The sequence below is a fragment of the Leptopilina boulardi genome, unplaced genomic scaffold (genome assembly GCF_019393585.1).
Source record: "Leptopilina boulardi isolate dan_hultmark-lab unplaced genomic scaffold, ZJU_Lbou_2.1 LbouV2_151, whole genome shotgun sequence".
NCBI classification, from domain to species: domain Eukaryota; kingdom Metazoa; phylum Arthropoda; class Insecta; order Hymenoptera; family Figitidae; genus Leptopilina; species Leptopilina boulardi.
Genome location: NW_026137698.1, coordinates 130,551 through 151,383, shown reverse-complemented (window position 1 = coordinate 151,383; position 20,833 = coordinate 130,551). Strand labels below are relative to the sequence as shown.

General features: G+C 29.7%; 1 protein-coding gene and 1 long non-coding RNA gene across 7 annotated transcripts in view; one reads left to right on the top strand and one right to left on the bottom strand.

The window, feature by feature from the left end:
* The window catches only part of LOC127276719 (zinc finger protein 704-like), a 72,988-nt gene that overhangs the window by 22,350 nt on the left and 29,805 nt on the right, over positions 1–20,833 (top strand). For 2 of the 5 annotated variants that reach the window (XM_051297344.1, XM_051297341.1), the window contains exons 4-8: positions 4,379–4,405; positions 5,915–5,992; positions 15,338–15,549; positions 17,334–17,599; positions 20,415–20,477. In XM_051297344.1, coding sequence (XP_051153301.1) covers positions 4,379–4,405; positions 5,915–5,992; positions 15,338–15,549; positions 17,334–17,599; positions 20,415–20,477 — 646 coding nt within the window. Of the gene's footprint in view, positions 1–4,378; positions 4,406–5,914; positions 5,993–15,337; positions 15,550–17,333; positions 17,600–20,360; positions 20,478–20,833 lie in introns of all 5 variants that reach the window. The other 3 variants (XM_051297340.1, XM_051297339.1, XM_051297343.1) reach the window with 2 other exon arrangements.
* LOC127276727 (uncharacterized) lies at positions 6–8,991 on the bottom strand. Of its 2 annotated transcripts, none has more exons than XR_007842246.1 (3): positions 8,724–8,991; positions 1,373–1,704; positions 6–1,130 (listed from the first exon to the last, which is right to left on the bottom strand). It is a non-coding gene; the product is annotated as an uncharacterized LOC127276727 (long non-coding RNA). The 2 variants fall into 2 exon arrangements; XR_007842245.1 differs by lacking the exon at positions 8,724–8,991 and adding an exon at positions 2,078–2,570.

The following is a 20,833-nucleotide window of genomic DNA, read 5'->3' as shown; positions in this document are numbered from 1 at the left end:
AAGATACCATACATATTTTCAAAATATTCATTCTTTTTACTAATTTTTTTTGTTGAAAATGAAAATATTTCAAATCACGTTAAAAAATCATAAAAGAAAATTTTAATATTAATTACTGTTTGAGATTAATTTAATTTCTAATTTAATTAATTACCAAAAATTAAAAGAAACAAAAAATATTGCATAATTAGTAAAAATATTTTCCTTTTTATAATTAACGGTTTGTAAAATATAAATTATTTGTTTTCAATTTTCTTATATCGAATTTTTATTTTTTTTACAAAAAAAATATCTATTTTGGTTACAATTGCGCTACGGAGCGTGATTTGAGAGCCCAAGGGATCAAAGCATTGAATAAATCCGCTTTTGCTCTTATCCAGCACTCCTTTGTGTCCCTGTCACAAATACATACATACACTTGTGCACAGATTATCCTTAAAAAATTTTCCTCAAATAATCACTGAAGAGAAAATTCAAAAATGATTTTTTATCAAAATAGGATATGTTTTTTTTTTTCGAAAAATGAGCTTTTCTAATCTCTTTTTCTTTTGAGAAAATTTTTCAATAAGATAATAATTTTTCCCAATTGGAATTTAAAAAAAAAAATTTCATTCTAATTTTCCAATTGGAAATAAATTTTTCAATTATTTTTCCAATTGGACATTTTTAATTGTTTTGAAAACAATAGTAATTTTGTGTTTGTTTTTTTTTTTTTAAATTGTAACAAGTGTGGAATTGTTTTAGTAAGGGAAGTTTGTGTGCTCGATGACTGTCCTGCGATTGCTCACTGCTCTGACTCAGTAGACTGTGAACGCACCCTCGCTGCACACCTGTCCTCACCTTTATTTATATACATATATATATACCATGGAGAACGCATCTCCCTGTAAAATCATATAGCTCTTTCTCGTGTGAATCGACTAAATCCCAGTCGACCTCGGCCCTCTCTTCTTCTCTTTCTTTCTATATACCTTGTCAATTCCCCTTCGAATATTTCACAGTCAAACTATTACCTTTTAGTAAAATTTGGAAAATAACCTCCCTCGATTTATATATATTTTTCATCTTGAGTCGCATCAAATGATAATTCTCTCTGAAAAGGTTCTTCTTTTTTTTTGACACACAATTTTCTGAAAAAATTAAATGAAAATTTTTTGTAGTTTTGATAAAATTTAAATTCGAATAAATAGAAAGGAATAAAATAAAAATTCAAACTTTTACAAAAAGAATTTTTATCAGAATTGGACGAAATTGATCATCGCTATCATATTTTCTCATCGAAAAATGAGAACCTAACACATTTGGGAAGTTCATCTTACCAGTAGATTGGAGAAAAAAATAGTAAAGAAAAAACTACTATATATGTATATACCTGGTCAAAGAACTTGAATTCTTTTGGTGGGGGCTGAAGCTCTAACCCACTCCCTGATTCCTATCCCTATATACAAGTTAGGCTTTTTTTCTCTTTCCTGCTTTTACTCACTCTCTCTCTCTCTTTTTTCTATCCCTCTCTCTTTCTCTTTCAAATGCTTCCAAGGGTGGAACGGCCTCCCAATGTCTGGAGCTCGTAGCAACGACCTAAAAACTCTCTCGACGTTTCGGTTCTCATTCCAATCTTTTATTTTCGGAGAATCACACACTATTTTGTATTTTTCACTTTTCCACTTCTGCATTTCCAAAGGAGCATCCAACTTCTTTTTTCATCTGAAAACGAGAAACATTAAAGTGCTTACATTTTTTTATACTCGATTATTTTCATTTTTTTTTTCTTTTTAGTGAAAAAAGTTTCCAAATTATGAAAAAAATTAAAGAAATTATATTAATAATTGTAGAGTATTTTTTCAAAATTCTAAAAAAAATAGTTGGAGAATATTGTGAGCAAGAAAATGGAGATGAAAAAAAGAATATTTTGAGAGGGAGAAGGGACCACCACCCTTTTTTTTTTTTTTTTGAACGAAATACGGGTTGGGTCCAAGTTGGCAACGAGGAGAATTCTTCACACAAAGAGATATTCGGGCTTTCAAATAATGTTATAGTCCTTTGCTTCTGCTGTGTCTGGGCTGCTCAGGTTAGTTACCTGTCCATGGGGCCGAGTCTGCACCTGGCCTTGCTTGACCTACCCCACATGGGAGAGGGAGGGAGGGAGAAAATCACAAAGGAAGGAGAAATCCTCTGTTAACCAGCCCATGTATATACGCAGTTTACTCCAATCGCAATCCCGTTTTATAGCGTCAAACCCATTTTACGCAGAAAGAATTCTTTTACTCGCGCTATCGCTCTCTCTCTATTTTTTTTTCTTTTTTTTTAACACGCACTTTTATTTAAAGAGAAAATAACTAAAACGAGAATTGTATTTCTTTTGTTATTCTCTATGTCCCTTTAAATCCGAACATAACCTCTATTCAAATTTGTTTCTTTTTTAATTTACACTTTTATTCACACTTAATTATCTGATTTCTTATTTTTAACTTATTTTTAAACAATTTAAAATAAAATTAGTTATTTTTAATTCAATTATTTTGTTTATTTAATAAAATATTTTCACAACAATTTTTGACATTTTGACAACGTTCGATTCGATACTTTTGGAAAAATCGATTATTGAAAAAATCGATTTAAGAATCGAAGTTACGATTTTCGACCCCCGCACACAAAACTTAATATTTATTATAGAAATTTTAATTATATATTAATTTTAAAATACAGTAAAATAAAATATATAATATAATTATAGTTTTAGACGAAATAGTATAATTAGAGAAAAAGTGTTTAGAATTTCTTTTTAATATTTGAAGTTCGCGCTAAAATATTTACACAGTTGGCAGCCCTTATTGTTATAATGTCACAAACTTCAAATGGTAATAGTCATAATTTGTGAAACAGTTCAATCGGTGTCAGTAAAGAAACAAAATTACATTAATTAACTGAAATTACATTATTATTGTACAATGAAAAAGTGAAAATATCGTTAAGTAATAAAGCTAACAAGTTAATATTATGTCAAGTATACAGACATTAAGTAAGATTGAAAATTATAGTTAACTGAAAATGTGACAAGTGTTTTGAGGTTAAATTGACCAACGACAATATTTTCAATTTAAAAAACATCATTGAAATGAATTTTGATAACGGTAATGTATTTTAATTTCATTGTTTTTAAGGGCATTGGGTGACATTGAATGTTGCTTCTCGTTCGTTAGCTTTCCAAAAATCCGTTCTATTTTTCTTTTTTTACACGCTATGTTGATTTGAGTTGTTGCTCGTCTAGATCCGTTATAATAAACACTTGTAGCTGAGTTCAACAGCTTGTGAAAGAATATATATCAAGAGAAATAGAGGAAAATGTGTTTGTGTTGTGTATGTTGGGGAGGGAGGTTAGAGAGCATAGAACGAGTTGAGTTTAATTAGTTTCCCCTGCTTACGTACAGGGAACTCGTTACAGTATCAACTTGACGTCAAACCATTGCTTACGACTCACCCAAGCACTACATTAGAGAGAATAATGTGCATCCAACACTTATGACTCTATTTTACTCGGGGAAATTATTCTCCTTGGCTAATATTGATTATTTTCTTTTTTTTATGTTTAATTATTAATAATAATTACTATAAATATAAATAATATAATAATAAATAAATAATTTTTTTTTTTTAATATTTATACAGAAATTTAAAAACGTGATGAGTTTTTTTTTTTATTTTTTTGTGAATAGGTCAATTTGTAAATTGAAAACGAAATTGTAAACCTCTCTCGGGTGGAAATAAAAAAAGACCTTCGATACATTTTTGCCAAAGTGATTTGATCGCGTGGCAACTGGGTAAAAATTTCGATTTTTTTTCCTTTCCCATAAAGTTGTATACACGCAACGTGGTGAGCCAAATTGCCTGCTCATACGCCCTTACGGTAATTGGCGGCAGCAAATTGAGCAACGCACTGTTTCTTTCTCTCTCTCTCTCTCTCCACACACAACGTAATTGTATCCACTCTCTATAGGAATACCTGTTTTACCTTTCTTTTCTGCTCGAGTTACCTTTCGCTTCCATATGGGCATTTAATTTAACCAATTATAATATTTTGATTTCATTGAAAATCAATATCTCTCATCTAAATGTTGATCCCTCTTCATTTTTACTTTTTATTAATTATTTTCTTTATTTTTTCTCTCTAAATTTTAATTGTTATTTTTTAATTTATTTTATTTTAATTTCATTTTAATTTAGTTTTAATTTAATTTAATTAATTTTAATACATAATATACATTTTTGATTTTTATATAATAATAATGGAATAAAAAAATTTTTACATTAAATAATAATAATAGAAAATATGAATTTTCAATATTTATTAGTTTATAATTAAAAATTATTTATTTTTCAGGCCCGAGGAGACAATGACAAGAACAAGGTACAATGAAATTCACAATTCGCAAGTATTACAATATATAATTGCATTTTTTTTAACATTGTTGGAAAAATTTAAACATTTGAATGATTAATTTATTGAGAATTTAAAAACATTTAAAAGAAATAATTAAATGGTAAATTAAAAATGATTTATTTTATTTGAGAATAAATTAAATTTTAAAGCTAAAAAAATATTGACATTCATTGTAAATAATGAATAATGTAAATAGAAATAAAAATTAATTTGAAAAATCATTTCTCGGATTTCGTAATTATGAAGTGAAAATTGTTCATCTCAATTTTTATTTATTCTATTTAAATTTTCATTTGGAAATAATAAAGGAATATACATTAATTTTTTTTTTAAATATACAGAGATTTCGTAATTAATTTCTTTTTACTTCGTTTAATTAAAAATTGTTATTTTAAAATATTTAAATACAAAAAAAATGTGTAAATTTTCCAACAGTGTTTATTATTATTATTATTAAACAAAAAGGTAATTGACCCACATTTTTTTTTTAAATTCATAAATAAGAATGTAATTTTTGTAATCGCGGTATGATTTATTAAATTAAAATAAATAATTAGATTTAAATAGTTCAAATATTACAAATTAATATTAAAAATTAGATTTATTAAAAAATTATTTTCAAATCATTGTGGAGTAATTATCTTTTTGTTTTTTTAATAATGACGAAAGATCATTGTGAACTTTTGTTAATTTAAGGACATATGAGCAAGTGAAATCTATAAAACAGTTGGAGCAACGGCGACGTAGGTCTTTTTTTATAATTTTAACGAGACAAAAAAAAGTAGAACAGTAATTTTAAAGTAATCCTATTGAAAAATAGTTGAAGAGTTGTTAGAAGATATAAACAATTGAAAACATATATCACCAACACTATTTCATTAACACATTTTATTCAAAATCGTTCAACAAAGGTTTTAAACACTTTCTATTATAATAAAAATAATTAAAATTATTTGAATTATTTATTTGAATTTTTAAGTAATTTATTATTAGTTTTATTATCTGGTAAAATATAGAATTTTTCAATTTTTATTATAAAAATAAAATTAAAGAATTATGAAATCGTTGCGCCCTTCCAAATGTCTTAAGAATTTTCAAAATTTGTCATATATTAAATCAATTCAAGTTTTGCATAATTTTTTATATTATTCTGGCCTAATAAAAACAAAGAAAAAATCTCTGACATTTCGCGATTTTTCGTGGTTGTGTGGAGTTCTCAAAGTTTATGATCAACGATTACAAAAAAAAAAGAAAAATATTGTCAAATGGAAAATTAAAAAAAAAATTTTTATATAAAATTAATGTTCTTTTTTTAACAAATTTGTGTATAAGTAAAACATTCGGAAGAATTTTTTTTTCAAATGAAAATTTATTAAAAAAAAAAAATTTTCCATTTATGATAAAAAATTTTTCATTTTTTAAAAATCGTTGATCACTAACGTTTGTTAACTTCATCATTATCATGGAATTTTTCAGGAAACAAAAACGCTGTAGATGTTGTAGCGAGCGCGAAGAGCCTCTTAAAAATAAAATTCGAAAAATTGGCGTAAAGAGGTATGTAAATTTTTCATCGATTCAAAATTTATATTTATTTTATTTTTTTTTGGATTTTAATTATAAAATTGTTTAAAACCAATATTATACACGCAATGAACAAAGCATCATCAAACTAACACACGATATATAGTGAAAAACATGGAGAGTGGATTTAATTCTATTTTTAGTATTTCTCTCGAGGGTAATTTCATCCCCTATGAATGAATCCATTAAGATAGAAGCGCACTATTGACTCAGAAAACATGAAATGGTTGTCATTTGATAGGAAGGAAAAGTAAGAAAAAAAAGTATAATAGGGTCAAAAAAAAAAAAATTACCAAATTCATTTTATTTTGGTTTTAGTTATCTTTCATTGACACAGTTTCAGGTTGAAAAAAAAAATTATTTACCTGACGATTTAGTGCTGCTTTTTTTTAGTGTTTCATATCTAGAAAGCAGTTTGGTTGAATGTAACAAATATTTTTTTTAATTCAATTTTTGTTTTAATTTTTAATATTTTTAATTTAATTTAACCAAAATGTTTGGTTATAATTTTATCTAATATTTTGGTTACTTTTACTAAATGTCTAATTAAATCTACCAAATATTTGGTTAATTTGGCCAAATATTTATGGTTAATTATGGAAAAAAAATGTTTGTTACAGTACAATCAAAGTGTTTTCTGTGTTTTTATACCTTTTGAATTTGTGGTTTTTTAACTTATTGTACACTGAAAAAAAAATTATTTGATTCTTTTAATCGGTTATTTGACTATTATCAAAGAAATTTTTACTTGATCCAAATAATTTTTATTTGAATCAATTAAATGGTATTGGTTACAAATAGAAAATATTAGTCCAAATATAGTTTATTGAATTATTTCAAAAATTATTTGGTTCAAGTAAATATTTATTTGATAATAGTAACCGATTATTTAAATCAAATTTTTTTTTCAGTGTACAAAGTAACCGTTTATTTAAAATAATTTTTTTTTTTATAACAATAATAATTCCCTAGCATGGAGGAATTTTTTAAAGTTTTATATTGATTATTTAAAAAAGAATGTTAATCTCAAATTTAAAAATGATTTCTATTTAACGCAAACTAAATTTAATTATGTATAATCAATTTTAAACGATATAAATGAAACTGTCTGGTGAAAGACTATTTTTTTTTCTTTTAAAAAATGTCGATAAAATATTGGAGAGACGTTGACGTAAAAAAATCGTCAGATGATTTCGTTTGGGGGCTCGTTGTCGTCGTCATCATTTCGTATATAGTCAGTCACTAGGTTAACTTACGTAATAATTTCAGAGGCTCCTCTCTCACTATGTTTTGTGTTGATGGGGGGCAGAAGTGGAGGCGGTTCGTTGGCAAAGAGACGCGGGTATATAATATATATATAGAGAGAGAGAGAGAGAGGCGAGGTGAAGGTGGCTGAAAGACGACGACGGGGGCGGTTCGGCTTTACAAATTGGGTCAATCAATACCGCACCGAAGCTATATGGGTCAGGTGCACTACGCTCTGTATATGACCAGGCAACCCCCGGAACACTTCCGCCCACCACCCCTCTTTTCTCCGCACCCTTGTTTACCCTCACCCCCTTGTCCATCTTTCTCTCTCTCTCTCTCTCTCTCGACGGTCCACCCTCGCCTCTGCTTTATAGTTTAATCCAATTTCCGTGTTAAGAAACGTACCACAAGGGATAGAATTTTAGATTTTCTTTTTGAAAAAAGATTATAATGGAGAAGAAAAAAGCAGGCAATAATAATTTTTTTCTATTTGAAAAATTAAATCGATTTTTTGGTGCTACACTATATACTTTCGCTGACATTGGCCGGGAAAGAAACTCGGATTCAAGGCGGCGCATTTGTAGGTTTCGAGGTTGAGGTGGAAGTTGAGATTAAAATGGAGGTTGGATTAAAATGAGAAAGAGAGTTTTTAGGTGAACGTTTATTGTTTTTTTTTTTATCTTTTCTGTGGAATATTTGTATTTTTTTGGGGGTGGGAATCTTTCTGTTCAGACATTTATCGGACAAATAAAAATTAGTATTTTCGTAGATTAGTAGTGCAGATTCTAATATTTCTGATCCATAACTAATTTTTTTAGTGTTCGAAACTCGCTTTTTAAAATAGAACTCTATAATCAAATTAGGAAAAAGGGTAAATCTCAAACTAAAAAATAGTTTTTACTCTCAAAATCTTTTATCTTCTGTATTTTACTATTTTTGTATCTCTTCTATTCTTTTATACAATTTCCTCCTGTTCTGAATAACATACTTCCTCCTCTCTTTTTTCCCCCTGGCTTTCACAATTTAGTTCAACAATATATATATATATATATATATATATATATATAGTTAAAAACTAATTCGACAATAGCTAATTATTATTGTGAGAGAAAGTTGTAATTTTCTTTCTTTCTTTCTTCGCGTGTATAATTGACATAATCACCTCAATTACATTCTCATTCGACGGGGCAATTTTCTGATCTTTCTAGGATGCATATAAGTGAAGTTTTTCATTATTTTTCATCATAACGGTTCTGTTTTTTTTATATATAGAGAGAGGAAAAATTGAGCTCGAAAATAACATGAAAAAATTGTAAAATAATATTCCAAAATGAAAGAAATTAATGATTTGAGAAATAATTTTTTTTCGCGAATATTTTGAGTAAAAAAAAAATTGTTGCTGATGGGAATGTTGGAGAAGATGTATATATATGTAAGAAAACTTGGCTCCGTGTACCTGACCCATTTTATCTGCCACGAGTCTGCCTCTGGCTGTACGTAGCTGCATCGATCGACCCCGATCCGTGGCCCCAGCCTGGCACCGAGCGACCCCACAATTTGTCATTCCACCCCCCCTGGCTTAAACCGACGCTCACTCACACACACATATATATATAAGACCGGTACCAATTTTCCCTATGAGCCATGTCTGATGCTGAAATTCAAGCAATGGCTGCGCGCAGAAGCATTCCAATTTCCTCCCAAATGTTCATGGACTTCTCACTAATGTCAAGGGTAGTTGAAATATCAATTAATCATAGCGTCATGTCATCAGAATATATATAAGAATTTAAACTCCAGACTTTAAATATTTCATTAGTTCTATATTAGACATTAACTAGGATTATCCCAAAAAAAAAATTCCCTACCATAAAAACTAGGATATTAATGTATAATTTTTAGTGAATTCGTTCTTAGATAAATCGCCTATAGGCTTTTTTTCACTGTGATATCATCGAAGGATAATAAATTCTCTATGGAAAAATAAAACATTGTGACAATTGACAAACAGTTGGCCTTATATTTCAACTTCCCAGTTGCAATGATGATGATGATGATGATGCAAATGGCTCTCGCGCTCCTATTTCCGACCTGATTAAAAATCAGGTCTCGCGATGCTTTCAATATAAAATACAATAGCAAGGATTGCAATATTCTATCTGTCAGTAGCTCAAGATCGCTGGATTTTTTTTTCTATACTCAAGGTCTTTGATTCTATGAGTCGGTTTTTCCTCTCTCTCTCTCTCTAAAAGAATACCGATGGTGACATTTGTATATATAAACGACAGTTTCAAGGATTCGACGACAAATTTGGCGACATATCCGCATTGGGCTAGGTCGGTGCTCACTTTTGTAACGGCTCAAAGCCCATGTAATAGGCGTTCAGACTGACAAGTACATGAAACAACTGACCATGAAATTTCTTCATGGTCGCTCTACATCCCTGGAATTTATATTTTTTATTTATCAGCATTCAACAAAAATTCTGGTTCAAATTGCATAGCAGTTTTCTGTTTGATTCTGTTTAGCAGTGAAAAATTTTTTAATAGTTAAGCTAATCATCAAACATTTCTAGTTTACCAAAAAGCGTAAGTGCCGTACAATTTAGTACCGATGTTGCTCGAAAGGTTCACTATCTGAAGGTGTGTGTAGTACAAAGTCTGTGTTAAATTTTTCTGACTGTATTTTAAAGAAGCTGATGCTTAGATCCTTAGAGCTTCCACTTCTGAATATTATAATCATATTAAAAAAAGTTCTCGTTTGACTGTATTTCAGTTCAGCTGACCAAAATTCTGGTTAAATTAATTAATCTAACCAGAAGCATGTTACATAACCAGAATTATGGAAACTGATATTAGCACTCAATTTTTCAAATATGCCAGTTTGCATAATTCTGGTTATGTAACATAACATGCTTTTAGATTAATTTAAGAATTTTGGTCAACTGAACTGAAATACAGCCAAACGAGAATTTTTTCCAGTGTAGGAGAGGAATGAAATATTATAATCAAGTATAAAATATATGATTATAGTGTTCAGATATGGAAGCTCCAAGGATCTTCTACACTTGTTGAAGCATCAGCTTCTTTAATATATATATATAAAAGTGGTTTTCGTGTTGAGAATTTGTAGATCGAGTTTTATAACATAGATATAGTAAAGAGAGTTTGAATTCTAGTGCCAATGGCTCTAGTCGGTGTGTCTACAATGGTAGTAGTTAGTTGTGGTGGTGGTTGTTGTTGCTTCCTTCTGCGCCTGCTTTCCGTCGACTGGTGAAACTGGGACAATGGGTCGAGTGCAGGCTAAACGTTATATAGCTAAACTGCACGTGTACCAACACAAATGCACACATTGCCACGTGTCGATATAGATTATACACGTAGGTGTGTTTTGGTGGTTCTCTCTTTCTATCTCGAGGAGCTTTTCTTATAGCTTACTATATACGAAGGACGGTTTGCATATTCGTGCACAAATCGACCTTCGAATGACCTTTCCACACCATCTATTCGGAGGGGGTGGTGGACTTCACTTTCACCATTGTCTTTTTCTCTCTTTCACTTTCATTATTTTTTTTTTCCTCCAATTTAATACGTACTTACGGTCCTCTACGTCCTGATTATTCTAACCAGAAACTGATAAATTTTTCTGAATTCTGATTCTTCTAATCCTTTGGAAAAATTTTAGTACAAAATAAAAATTATAGTTTTTCTATAGCAGAATTGTTGAGGTGGTTTTAGTTTATATTGTATATATTTATACTGTAATGAGAATCCTTTGTTGTAAGAGGTGTGGGAAACTTTCGATAATATAGAAAAGAGGGAATATTGTTTGGCGAACTTGAAATTAGGACAGTCCAGGAGCACATCACAGGACTCGGGGAAACTGGGTTGTTCCGGGTCGTACCAACGGAAATCGGGTCGCTCGATTCAGGTCGTTCGACTCCTGTAGTATACATTCTATGTGGGTTAAATAGACCCTATATATTTGACTTCCTAACCCGGATGGCTATGATGAAAACTGGGTCAGTGCTCGCCTCATAAATGCGAAAATTCATCAAATTATTATCCAAAAAGAAACCCTCTGTATTAATTTAATTTTTTCTTATTTGCATTTTGGGTATTAATTTTTTTATTAGCCTGATAAAGATTTTGAGTAGGTTGAGCTTTTGGAATAAAGAAGCTAAAGCTATATTTCGAATCACTTTTGTTGTTATTGTTGTTTTGGCATTATTGTAAATATACATTGATGTCGTCATTTTAATCGTGACAGTTGATTGCGCAAAGGAAAAAAGATGACGTTCGCAAAAAGAGGGGAAAAGTCAAAGTGTCTTTCTAATGCGGTTAATGTCAAAGCTAATGTCTCGATGATTGTCGATTGCTATATCATTATAGCTGACTTTTAAATCTATTTTCATATTATATATCATCTTGAAATTATTTTGTTTTATCTGCTCATAAAATTATTTCGACTGTATTCAAATTCTAGAATCATTTGTTTCTTATGATCTACAAATTCTGAATGTTCAGGACATTAGAATCAGAATCAAAATCAGAATCAGGTGTTTCAGAAACAGAATCAGTTGACACGAAAAGTGTATTTTGAAATCAAACAGGTAGTCTCTGATCTATTTCGCGGTTAAGATTTCGAGGTAAATGCTATTCTTCGAAATAAATTTACCGAGAGTTGTTGTATAAAAATGTTGGCAATAAAAAATAGCGGATTGAATCCGTGAGATTTGTACTTTCGGCCACAGTAGTGGATTTACAATTTTATGGCTGGATGGCCAGCAGTAAAATTGTATCAATCTTTTGTCATTAGAATCTTCTTTTTTTTCATCATAATCATCAAGATTGTAACCGAAAGTAATGGTTTAAAAAAAAATCTCGGTCAGTCATTGGCAAAAGATCGTTTACTATTTTATTGAATCGGAACTTTTTTTTGTGAGAGTATATTAAAACATTTATTGTTGATTGCAAATCCAGTGATTTTTGTTCCCTCTTTTTTTTTTGTGGTAGCAGTGCTTTTCTTCTAAATCGTAAAATCGAAAAAGAAAGAAGAGGTGTTGCTACTGTTGCCAACTGGGAAATCGATTTTCAACGCGAGTGTTGTGCCTCTTCCGCGTCATCTTTTTGGGCAAAATGGCAACCGGGATATATAGGTCACGAAGCGTGTCAGCTCGTATTCCGGGACGAGATCCCCGGGGTAACTGGGTCATCGCGCGTGTTCTACTCGCAGGAAAACTGGGTTACTATTTTCACTATGTCCTTTTTTTTTTGGGAAACTCATTGTTCCTTGAATATTTAGAATTTTCGAATGTGATCCTTATAAATCAGATCGTGGGGATAAATAAAAATTAAAAATGAAATTTTGATTCAGATTTAGAAAAATTTTCTTTGTTATAACGAATCGTGAAAAAGGACATGTAGGTGAAGAATCGTGTAGGTTTTGACGATGCGGTAGGTAGCCATAGCCTTAGCCATGGAATGGCTTTTAGTATAAATATAGTATATATATATATATGTAGGCAGGTTGTGTGTACCAACGTCGTTTGTCCTCGTGCTCTTTAATCACGGGGATACAATGCGATTGGACAACTTGGAAGGGTTTAAGTTAACTGCTTACACGCACCATGTTCCCCTGCCAAACGGAGAAATAAACTGCAAACTCTAGAGAAAGAGAGAGAAAGATTCTAGTTTAGTATTTACCTATACTCTTTTGCTTCTTCCTTTGCCCATTGTGTCCACTCTTGGTATTTGACCTCCTACTTTCCTGCAACTGCAACTCGGCAACACTTGGTTGCAGAGTTTTTAAAAAATTCACAATATTCTTTTTTCTTCTTTTTTATAACAATTTTCCTTTTCTTGTTTTGCCCTATTCTTGTGCCGCATTTTTATTTGTCCGAAATTACAAATGTCCGAACAATCAATTTTGGAGCTATTTTTAAAATTCACCAAAATTGGGTGCCTAAAAATTTTATTAATTTAAAATTATTTACAGAATTTCAATTTATCTCATTCCTTGATGGATTTTCCAGTGTATAAACCTTTTTTTCTAATTTTTTTTTTTTTTGAGTAACTGTTTCCCAGACAAGAAATATAGAACCTTATTGTTCTTTCGCACTTGATATTTTTCGTCTACTTTTATCGCTGTTTCCTCTTTCTCAAGATTATAGTCTCTCTCGCATTTCGAAGTTTTCTATTGTCTTGCTTTTAAATATATTGTTTCCTCATTCTTATTTCTTTGCTAAATAAATTAGTCAAACATTTGGCAAAATTTCGGTACCACCCCATAAAAATAATTAATAATTTTTATTTTAAAGTATTTTATTAGAAATAATTTTTTTAGGCTAATTTTCGAATTTTAATTTAATCGAATTTTTAAATGACAGAGAAATTCCAATTCACCGAATTTTAATTTATCTGAATTTTTAATTAATAGAATTTTAATTTGTCCAAACAAACAATCGAAAAAAATATTTCGACGCAATTTTAAAAAATTGAAATTTAAAAAAAAAATTTCTAAATAAAAATTTATTTTTTATTATGAAAATTGCATTTCGCAAAGTATCCTTGGAAGATGCAAAGATTTGTTTTGAAATTGGGTCCAGGATGCAGAAAGTTTGCCGGATATGGTACTTTCGAAACATCGCATCATGCCGGTTTCACTTTCGACTATATACTGCTCATGATGTACCGTTCTACCTGCGGAACGGTTAAAAGCGATGGCCTTGAGATTCTTCGTTTTGCGATTCAATGTCCTCAAAGTTTGATAATTTTTTTTTTTCCATTTCTTTCTGTTTTCTCAACTTTTCATTTTTTCTAATTATAAAATTTGTGATTTCAATTCCTGTTTGGAAAATTTTTCCAGTTTTCAAGTATATTTTTTAAATATATTTATTTATAAAAAAAAAGGAGAAGCAGGTTAATCCTGAAAATCGACCGCTTTGAAGAGAGTGAGGGTAGGAAATTATGGTGGTGGTGTGCCTTTACGTTTTCTCGGAAAGTCCATAGTAATTTGCCAACCACACCGACTATGACTATGGTTATATATTGCAAGCTACTTCGAATCTCGCGTGCAGGTCGATTTCTGTGTGGAAAAATTACAGGGATGGATTTCTCAACTCTGCAACAATGTTGCATAATGTTCAATTTTTTTTTTCGATTTTTTCGAGCTTTGATTTTTAAAAAAAAATTTTCTTCTTTAAATTAGATTTTGATTGAAAACTGAAATTAATTTTTTGCGGTTTTTTCTATATTATATTTAGAGTCGAAAATAATATTTGGCTTCCTCTTTGAACTTATACCTAATCTGCGGCGAAAACCACCACAGGATGAACTTTGTAATATTATGATGAACTATTAGATTCTGAAATCCGGCAATTTGCATAACAAACTCCAATTTTAATTTCCTACAAACCGCCGGAAAAAAATAATTTCTTATTTCAAAAATTTAATTTTTTAATTTATTGAGGAAAAAAAATGTAAATTTCTCTCCCTTTTTTAGTGGAGAAAAAAAATGTTTTTTTTTATTTTGATAGAGATAATAAATTTTTGCAGATGTTTGTAAACAGTTTTGCGATTTCATTTTGATATAACGGAACTCTTGTGTGTATATATATGTTTACTGGATGCACTTTGCGAAAAGTGCTTGTGCGAAAGTGCGTAGGGGAGTTTATCTAGCGGTTCGGTCTAATCGCCTAACGGGAAATGTGACACGAATAACTTTAGGGAGAATGTAGGTCGTCATAGAAGTATCGTGCCACAACGTAAGGTCGTAAAATAAACACGAACCTGCCCTTTAACTTATTTACAATCGCTGCTACTTTTCTATATATAACAAAAGAGGAAGAGGAGGAGGAGGACTTCACAAGTTCATTATTCAGATTAATATTAACTTACACGGGGTTAATGCTCTCGTTGTTGAGAAAAATATTTTTCTTTTATTTTTTTTAATAAATAAATTTTTATTAAAACTAATTTTTTTTATATAATATGGTGATGGTATTTTTTTTTGATTTTGCATAATTTGTTTTTATTTTGAAAAAACTTATTTTATTTTATTTTATTGCAGGAATCGAAAACGCAGAACAAGTTCCGGCAATGAATCAAATGATTGTGTACCACATCATGTTTGCAAAGACGCTGGAAATTGTCGCATCGATGCCAATGGAATTTGCATGAACGATACTGACGCAGCCAAATTGCTCATTTCATTTTCCTTGGGTTCTGCATCGCCCTGTACACATGGCCAAAAACAATTGCCAATTGCTGATCCAAATTACGGTATTTATTAAAAATTATTTTAATTAAAATATCCATTTTTAAATTACAATTTTTGTTCGATTCAGTGAGAAAATTAAATTGTCAATTAAAAAATTATTGGATGGAGGAAAAAATTTTTATTAAATTGCAGTGAAGTAAGATGTAATTGTAAATTAAAACAATTAACAATTGAGACAAAATTAGAAATTGGAACAAAAAAAAAAGATAGATTAGATGTATCGCCTTGAGCAACTTGGAATTTAAAAATCAGATCTATTGTCATGAAATTTATTCCCTCGTTATTATGATAAAGATAAATCTCTCTCATTTCTGCATTTCAAATATATAATACTTGACTATTATAAAATGATGCAGTGATAAAATTACGTAACTATTTTATAAACATTGCCTGCATCAATTATTATATAGAAAGACAGAAAGAGAGAGGGAAAAAAGTGTCGATAATTCAAAATAAGCTCTTTTGTTGCTGACTTTTCTGATTCTTGTTTATCGTTCTCATATTAATTGAAATTTATTCCAATTTCCATAAACATATTTTTATGTGTGAGTGTAATCTAAAACGTGACGTTGATAATTTTTCCTTCTTGTTCTGCTTCATTTGCGAATCGTTCTTGTTCACCATGAACGAGATTTTTTTCCTTCTCTCTCTCATTTTATTCTAAGGAGCCTTGTACAATAGATTTTAATATCAATTTGTCCCGCAAACTCGTTCACGGTAAACAAGAACAACAAGAAATCGAAAATCACTCAAGGTTTTGAATTTTTCTTTTTGCTAAATCGGAAATAATTTTTATTACAGTAATCATATATAATTGATTATTAATTAGTAATTAAATTGATAATGATTAGGAATTATTTAATAATGAATATTTATTATTTCCATTTTTTTATAATACTCTTTCATTTATGTGATTAAGCTTTTTGTTGAAGGCAGTAAAATTATCGTTCCTCAAACTTTTCGTTCTCAATTTTCCGGAGAAAATTCTCTACGCAGATATTGAAATTTAAAAAAAGGAGAGTGCAAGTTTCTTTGTCTCTCTTATAAATCCGCGCGTTTGGTCCAAAGTTCGCTATGGCCTCGAGTTCTGTGGCTGCAAAAGTCTGAATCACGCTCCAAACACAAATGGTGACGATTTCTCATTCAATTTTGCACCCTCTTTCTCTGATTTTCCATTTAAGAAAAAAAATTCAAATTTTCCTCCGAATTGAATATCAAGAGATTCAATTTGGAAGAAAATTATTTTTTTATTTAGTTTTTCTAAATAATAATAAACAGTTTGAAAATTGAAAGAGGAAAATCGAAAGTCAATTCAAGGAAAGGAAATTTTCTTTGTGAATATTATTTTGAAATTTCCTTTAAACGTAATTTTCTGAACTGACAAGATAGGAATGAGCAATAAATCAAGCGTTGATAACACAAATAAAAACACCAGAAGGATTTTTTTTTTTCAATGATTGGGCTCCACGAAATTGAACCGCTTTCACGTCTTCGGGGCAAAGTGGTACTGCTGCATCAAAACAATATTACCAGAGCACGATGATCGAGATTTGTTTATGCGGTCAGCATACTCAAATAAATTGTGCAACACTCCTCTCTCGAAATTTCTTGAGGAAATAATAATAATGAACAATAAAATTATCATGTCGTTGGAGAGACACAAACCATAAAATTATTATTATTATTCCTCAATTGCATTTTTATATAAATTTATTTTAAATAACTAAACAAAATTATTTTCGTTTTGTCTTTTATTTAGAAAATAATAAACTTTTGGATTTTTTAGGTTCTTGGCGTGGACGTGAGGATGGAGTTGTTGTTTCACCAGGAGTTGGAGGAACATCAAATAGCAGTAGCAGCAGCAGTGGTGCTTCCTGGAGAAGTGGAACACCAAGTCCACCATTGAGCGATGAGGGTACTTCCGCTAATAATGCCACAACATGGTCAAATCAAGTTCATGCCTCACACAGTCCTAAACCAGGATCAACACCCGATGATGGACTTCTCACTGATTTTTTCATGTTAAATGATCTTCATCCACGCAAGAAGAAGGTGAGTTATAAATTTCGAATTTTAAAAAATATTTACATAAAATGCTTTATTGAATTTATAATTAATTTCATATTATAAAAATAAAAAAAATTATAATTTTTAGAAAAAACATTTCTGAATTAATAGAATTTTTAAGTAAATTTTTACTAAATCGAAATTAAAAATGAAAAAAAAAGAATTATCACAGTGAATTTAATTTATTAACGTGTGTGGCATATTTAGAGATTCTTAAAATTTATTTCCGCAATATATAGAAAGAAGCTGCCGTTGCTTAGCACTTAATTAACATTAAACGCGAATGATAAAAAGCAACGAGAGTTATGCAATTACACTGACACGCTAAGTCTGCAGCAACCTTGAAAATGAGCACGTGTTAACTTTGGTATTTTGTAATCCCATTTAGAGTCACTTTCCACATATACAAACACAACAAGGGTGCAGTACACATACGCCCAATTATTCATATATATTAAAAAAAAAAAATTGTCCGATTAAATTCTCTTTGAATACAAATTCAACTTTTTTTTCCCCTTCAATATTAAAATATTGTATTATTCAAAACTCAATTTTCTCAATATTTAATTTTTATTTTTTTGTAATAATATTTTAAAATTTATTTATTTGCCTACAAATTATATATAAAAAAAGTTCGCAACATTTTAATTTTTGTTTCAACTTTAAAATTACTTGTTTGTCAATTTTTCTTCTCAATTTTCGTCTTCTTGAATATTTTTATTATTTTGATTAATGGTTTTCCATACTCTCGTGGTTGTAGAATTTTTCAAAAGTTTCTGACCCGCTATCAAGATTGTCAGATAAAAACAGTAATTGCAGCAGCAGCAGCAACAACGTAGCTAGCTATACTAGGGGGTAAAAAAGTTGAACAAGTTTTTAAACTTGAAGAGTGTGTTTCTCATAGTTGAAACTAGACCCGGTTTTACGGCTGTTTGGGAAAAAAGAAAGAAAAAAAAAAGAAGGAAAAAAAAATTCATATGGCAGCACAGGTGCCAGTGGGCGTTACACTTACACGCACGGAGAAACGGTAAATCAAGCCTCAACCGATCCTTATCGATGACTTAGAGACTGGTTTTCTCTTTTCTCCGCGTTGCTGTGTTGCTGCCAATCCTTTTCAGTTTTAAAAAGAGTGACAGCGCTTTCGATCGTTTCGTAACGGTTGTCAATTCGAAACAAAAGTGGAATTCACAAATATTCATTCTTGACTTTCCGTCGACATAAATACCAAAATGAAACAATTTCGTTAATTGCTTACTGTACGATGTTTTTTTTTTATATCTGGTCTTTAAATCTTTTTTAATTTGTTTCTCTTTCGATGCTTTTCGAGAAAGAAAAAAAAAACCGGAATTCACCTGAAGAAATATATAAATTTATTTTAACGTCCCTGACCGGACAGCTTTTCCAAAGTCCTCTTGCTAAGTCAAGAGCCAAGTGCCCCGTCCTCGGAAAGTATATAATACACGCGCTGTATGACGTAATATATTAGTGACACTAGCCAAGAATTTTTCATGTGGAAAGCGTCGAAGGTGCAATTTTATATATTTCGAAATATCACTTATTTTTATTACCGGCGCATTAAAAAAAAATAAATTTCTCTAAAAAATTTTAATTGTTTTTTTTCTATAATGAAAAGATTTAAAGTAGAAAAAAAATTTAGTTTTTTATAATTTAATTACGCTCGACGGTGTTTAATAAATATTGAGAGGTTTTGGGTAGGGGTGAAAGAACCTGGCTCATTACACTTTCGCCGTATATTACGATGGAGTTTTATGACTTGGTGACACGAGAGAGGTTTAATAATACTAATATTCCTCGTTCTTCTTTTTAAAAAAAAAAAAAAACATTCTACCAGGAAGTCATTGTTTCGATTTGGATCACTAACAACTTCTCTTTTTAATGACCAAACCTTTTGTACAATCCCTCCATAATTATGACCACTTTTATTTATTTTATAATAAAAAAAAAGCGGAAAAAAATGTCCTGAAATTAAATAATTGCTCATAATTATATAAGATGCTTTCTAAGATCGTAATTTCAATTTATATTAAAAATTTTAATATTTTTTCAAGAAAAAAATTATAAAAATAAGTGAAATCGATAAAGCATTTTATAAAATTTTTTTTTTAGATTATTGGAGAGTTTTTAATAAAAAAAAAAAGAAAGGTAAATTAGTAATTACATTTGTAGCGATTAACTTTTTCAGCTGTAATTATATGGTTTTAATGTAATTTTTTTCACATATGATAAAAAGATTCTTTTTAAAATATTTTATTTTTTTTAAATCGTTAAATAGTTTGTCGTGAACAGTATTTTACAACTTATTATAGTAATTATCCTCTAACAATTATTGCAACAGTTGGAGTAATTGCATTTTAAGTTGCTCTTTATCAAGTTGCCTTGTAAAATTGCTGCATCAATTAACCTTAATGTACAGCTGAGAAAGACTTAATTATATCGGCGAAATTCTGTTAAAGTTCATGGCTATTTTTCTAAAATACCATAATCTTTATCTTTAAATACTAATAATATTATTGATATTTCCTTAGTATTTTTTTTTCTTATTACTTTGTCAAAAAATAGAAATTTTCAAATTTAGAAAATTGTTTAAATTAGAAAATTTTTAATTGTGAAGCATTTTCTAAATTTAGAAAATTTTGTAAATGTATATATATTTAATAATAATAGCCGCAAGCAATAATGGAATTTATGTCAAAAAAAAAACAATTTTTTAAATCCTTTTTCACAGCGAACACAGGAACATAATGACCAGATTCATCCAGCCATGGCTTGGCATTTACAGGTCCGGTCGAAATCAAATCTGGTTGAGCAGAATCCAAATTCAGAAATCAACGTGAGCGATGAGGTAAGTTTTTTTTTCTACACTTTTTGAAATAGAAAAATCGTCAGTAGTTTTTTTTTCTCGAACTATGCATTTAACAAAACTAAAAAGTTGATGTTTTATCCAGTTGACAATATATATAGCTAAATGTCCATGAAAAAAAGTTTTGTTTCGTAGGTTATAAGTTACAACGTTCAAGGTTCTGTTGACCATGTGAATAGTGTATCTTGTTTCGCTATATAGAAACTAACTTTGACATTTTAAGTTATAGCTTCCGTTTTTTTTTTTTTTTTTCATTGTCAAATTCCCGTCGAAATTTGATCTAATGAAAAATTTTGAATTTTCAGATAGGTTTTCGAGAGAAAAAAAAAAGGAAATTC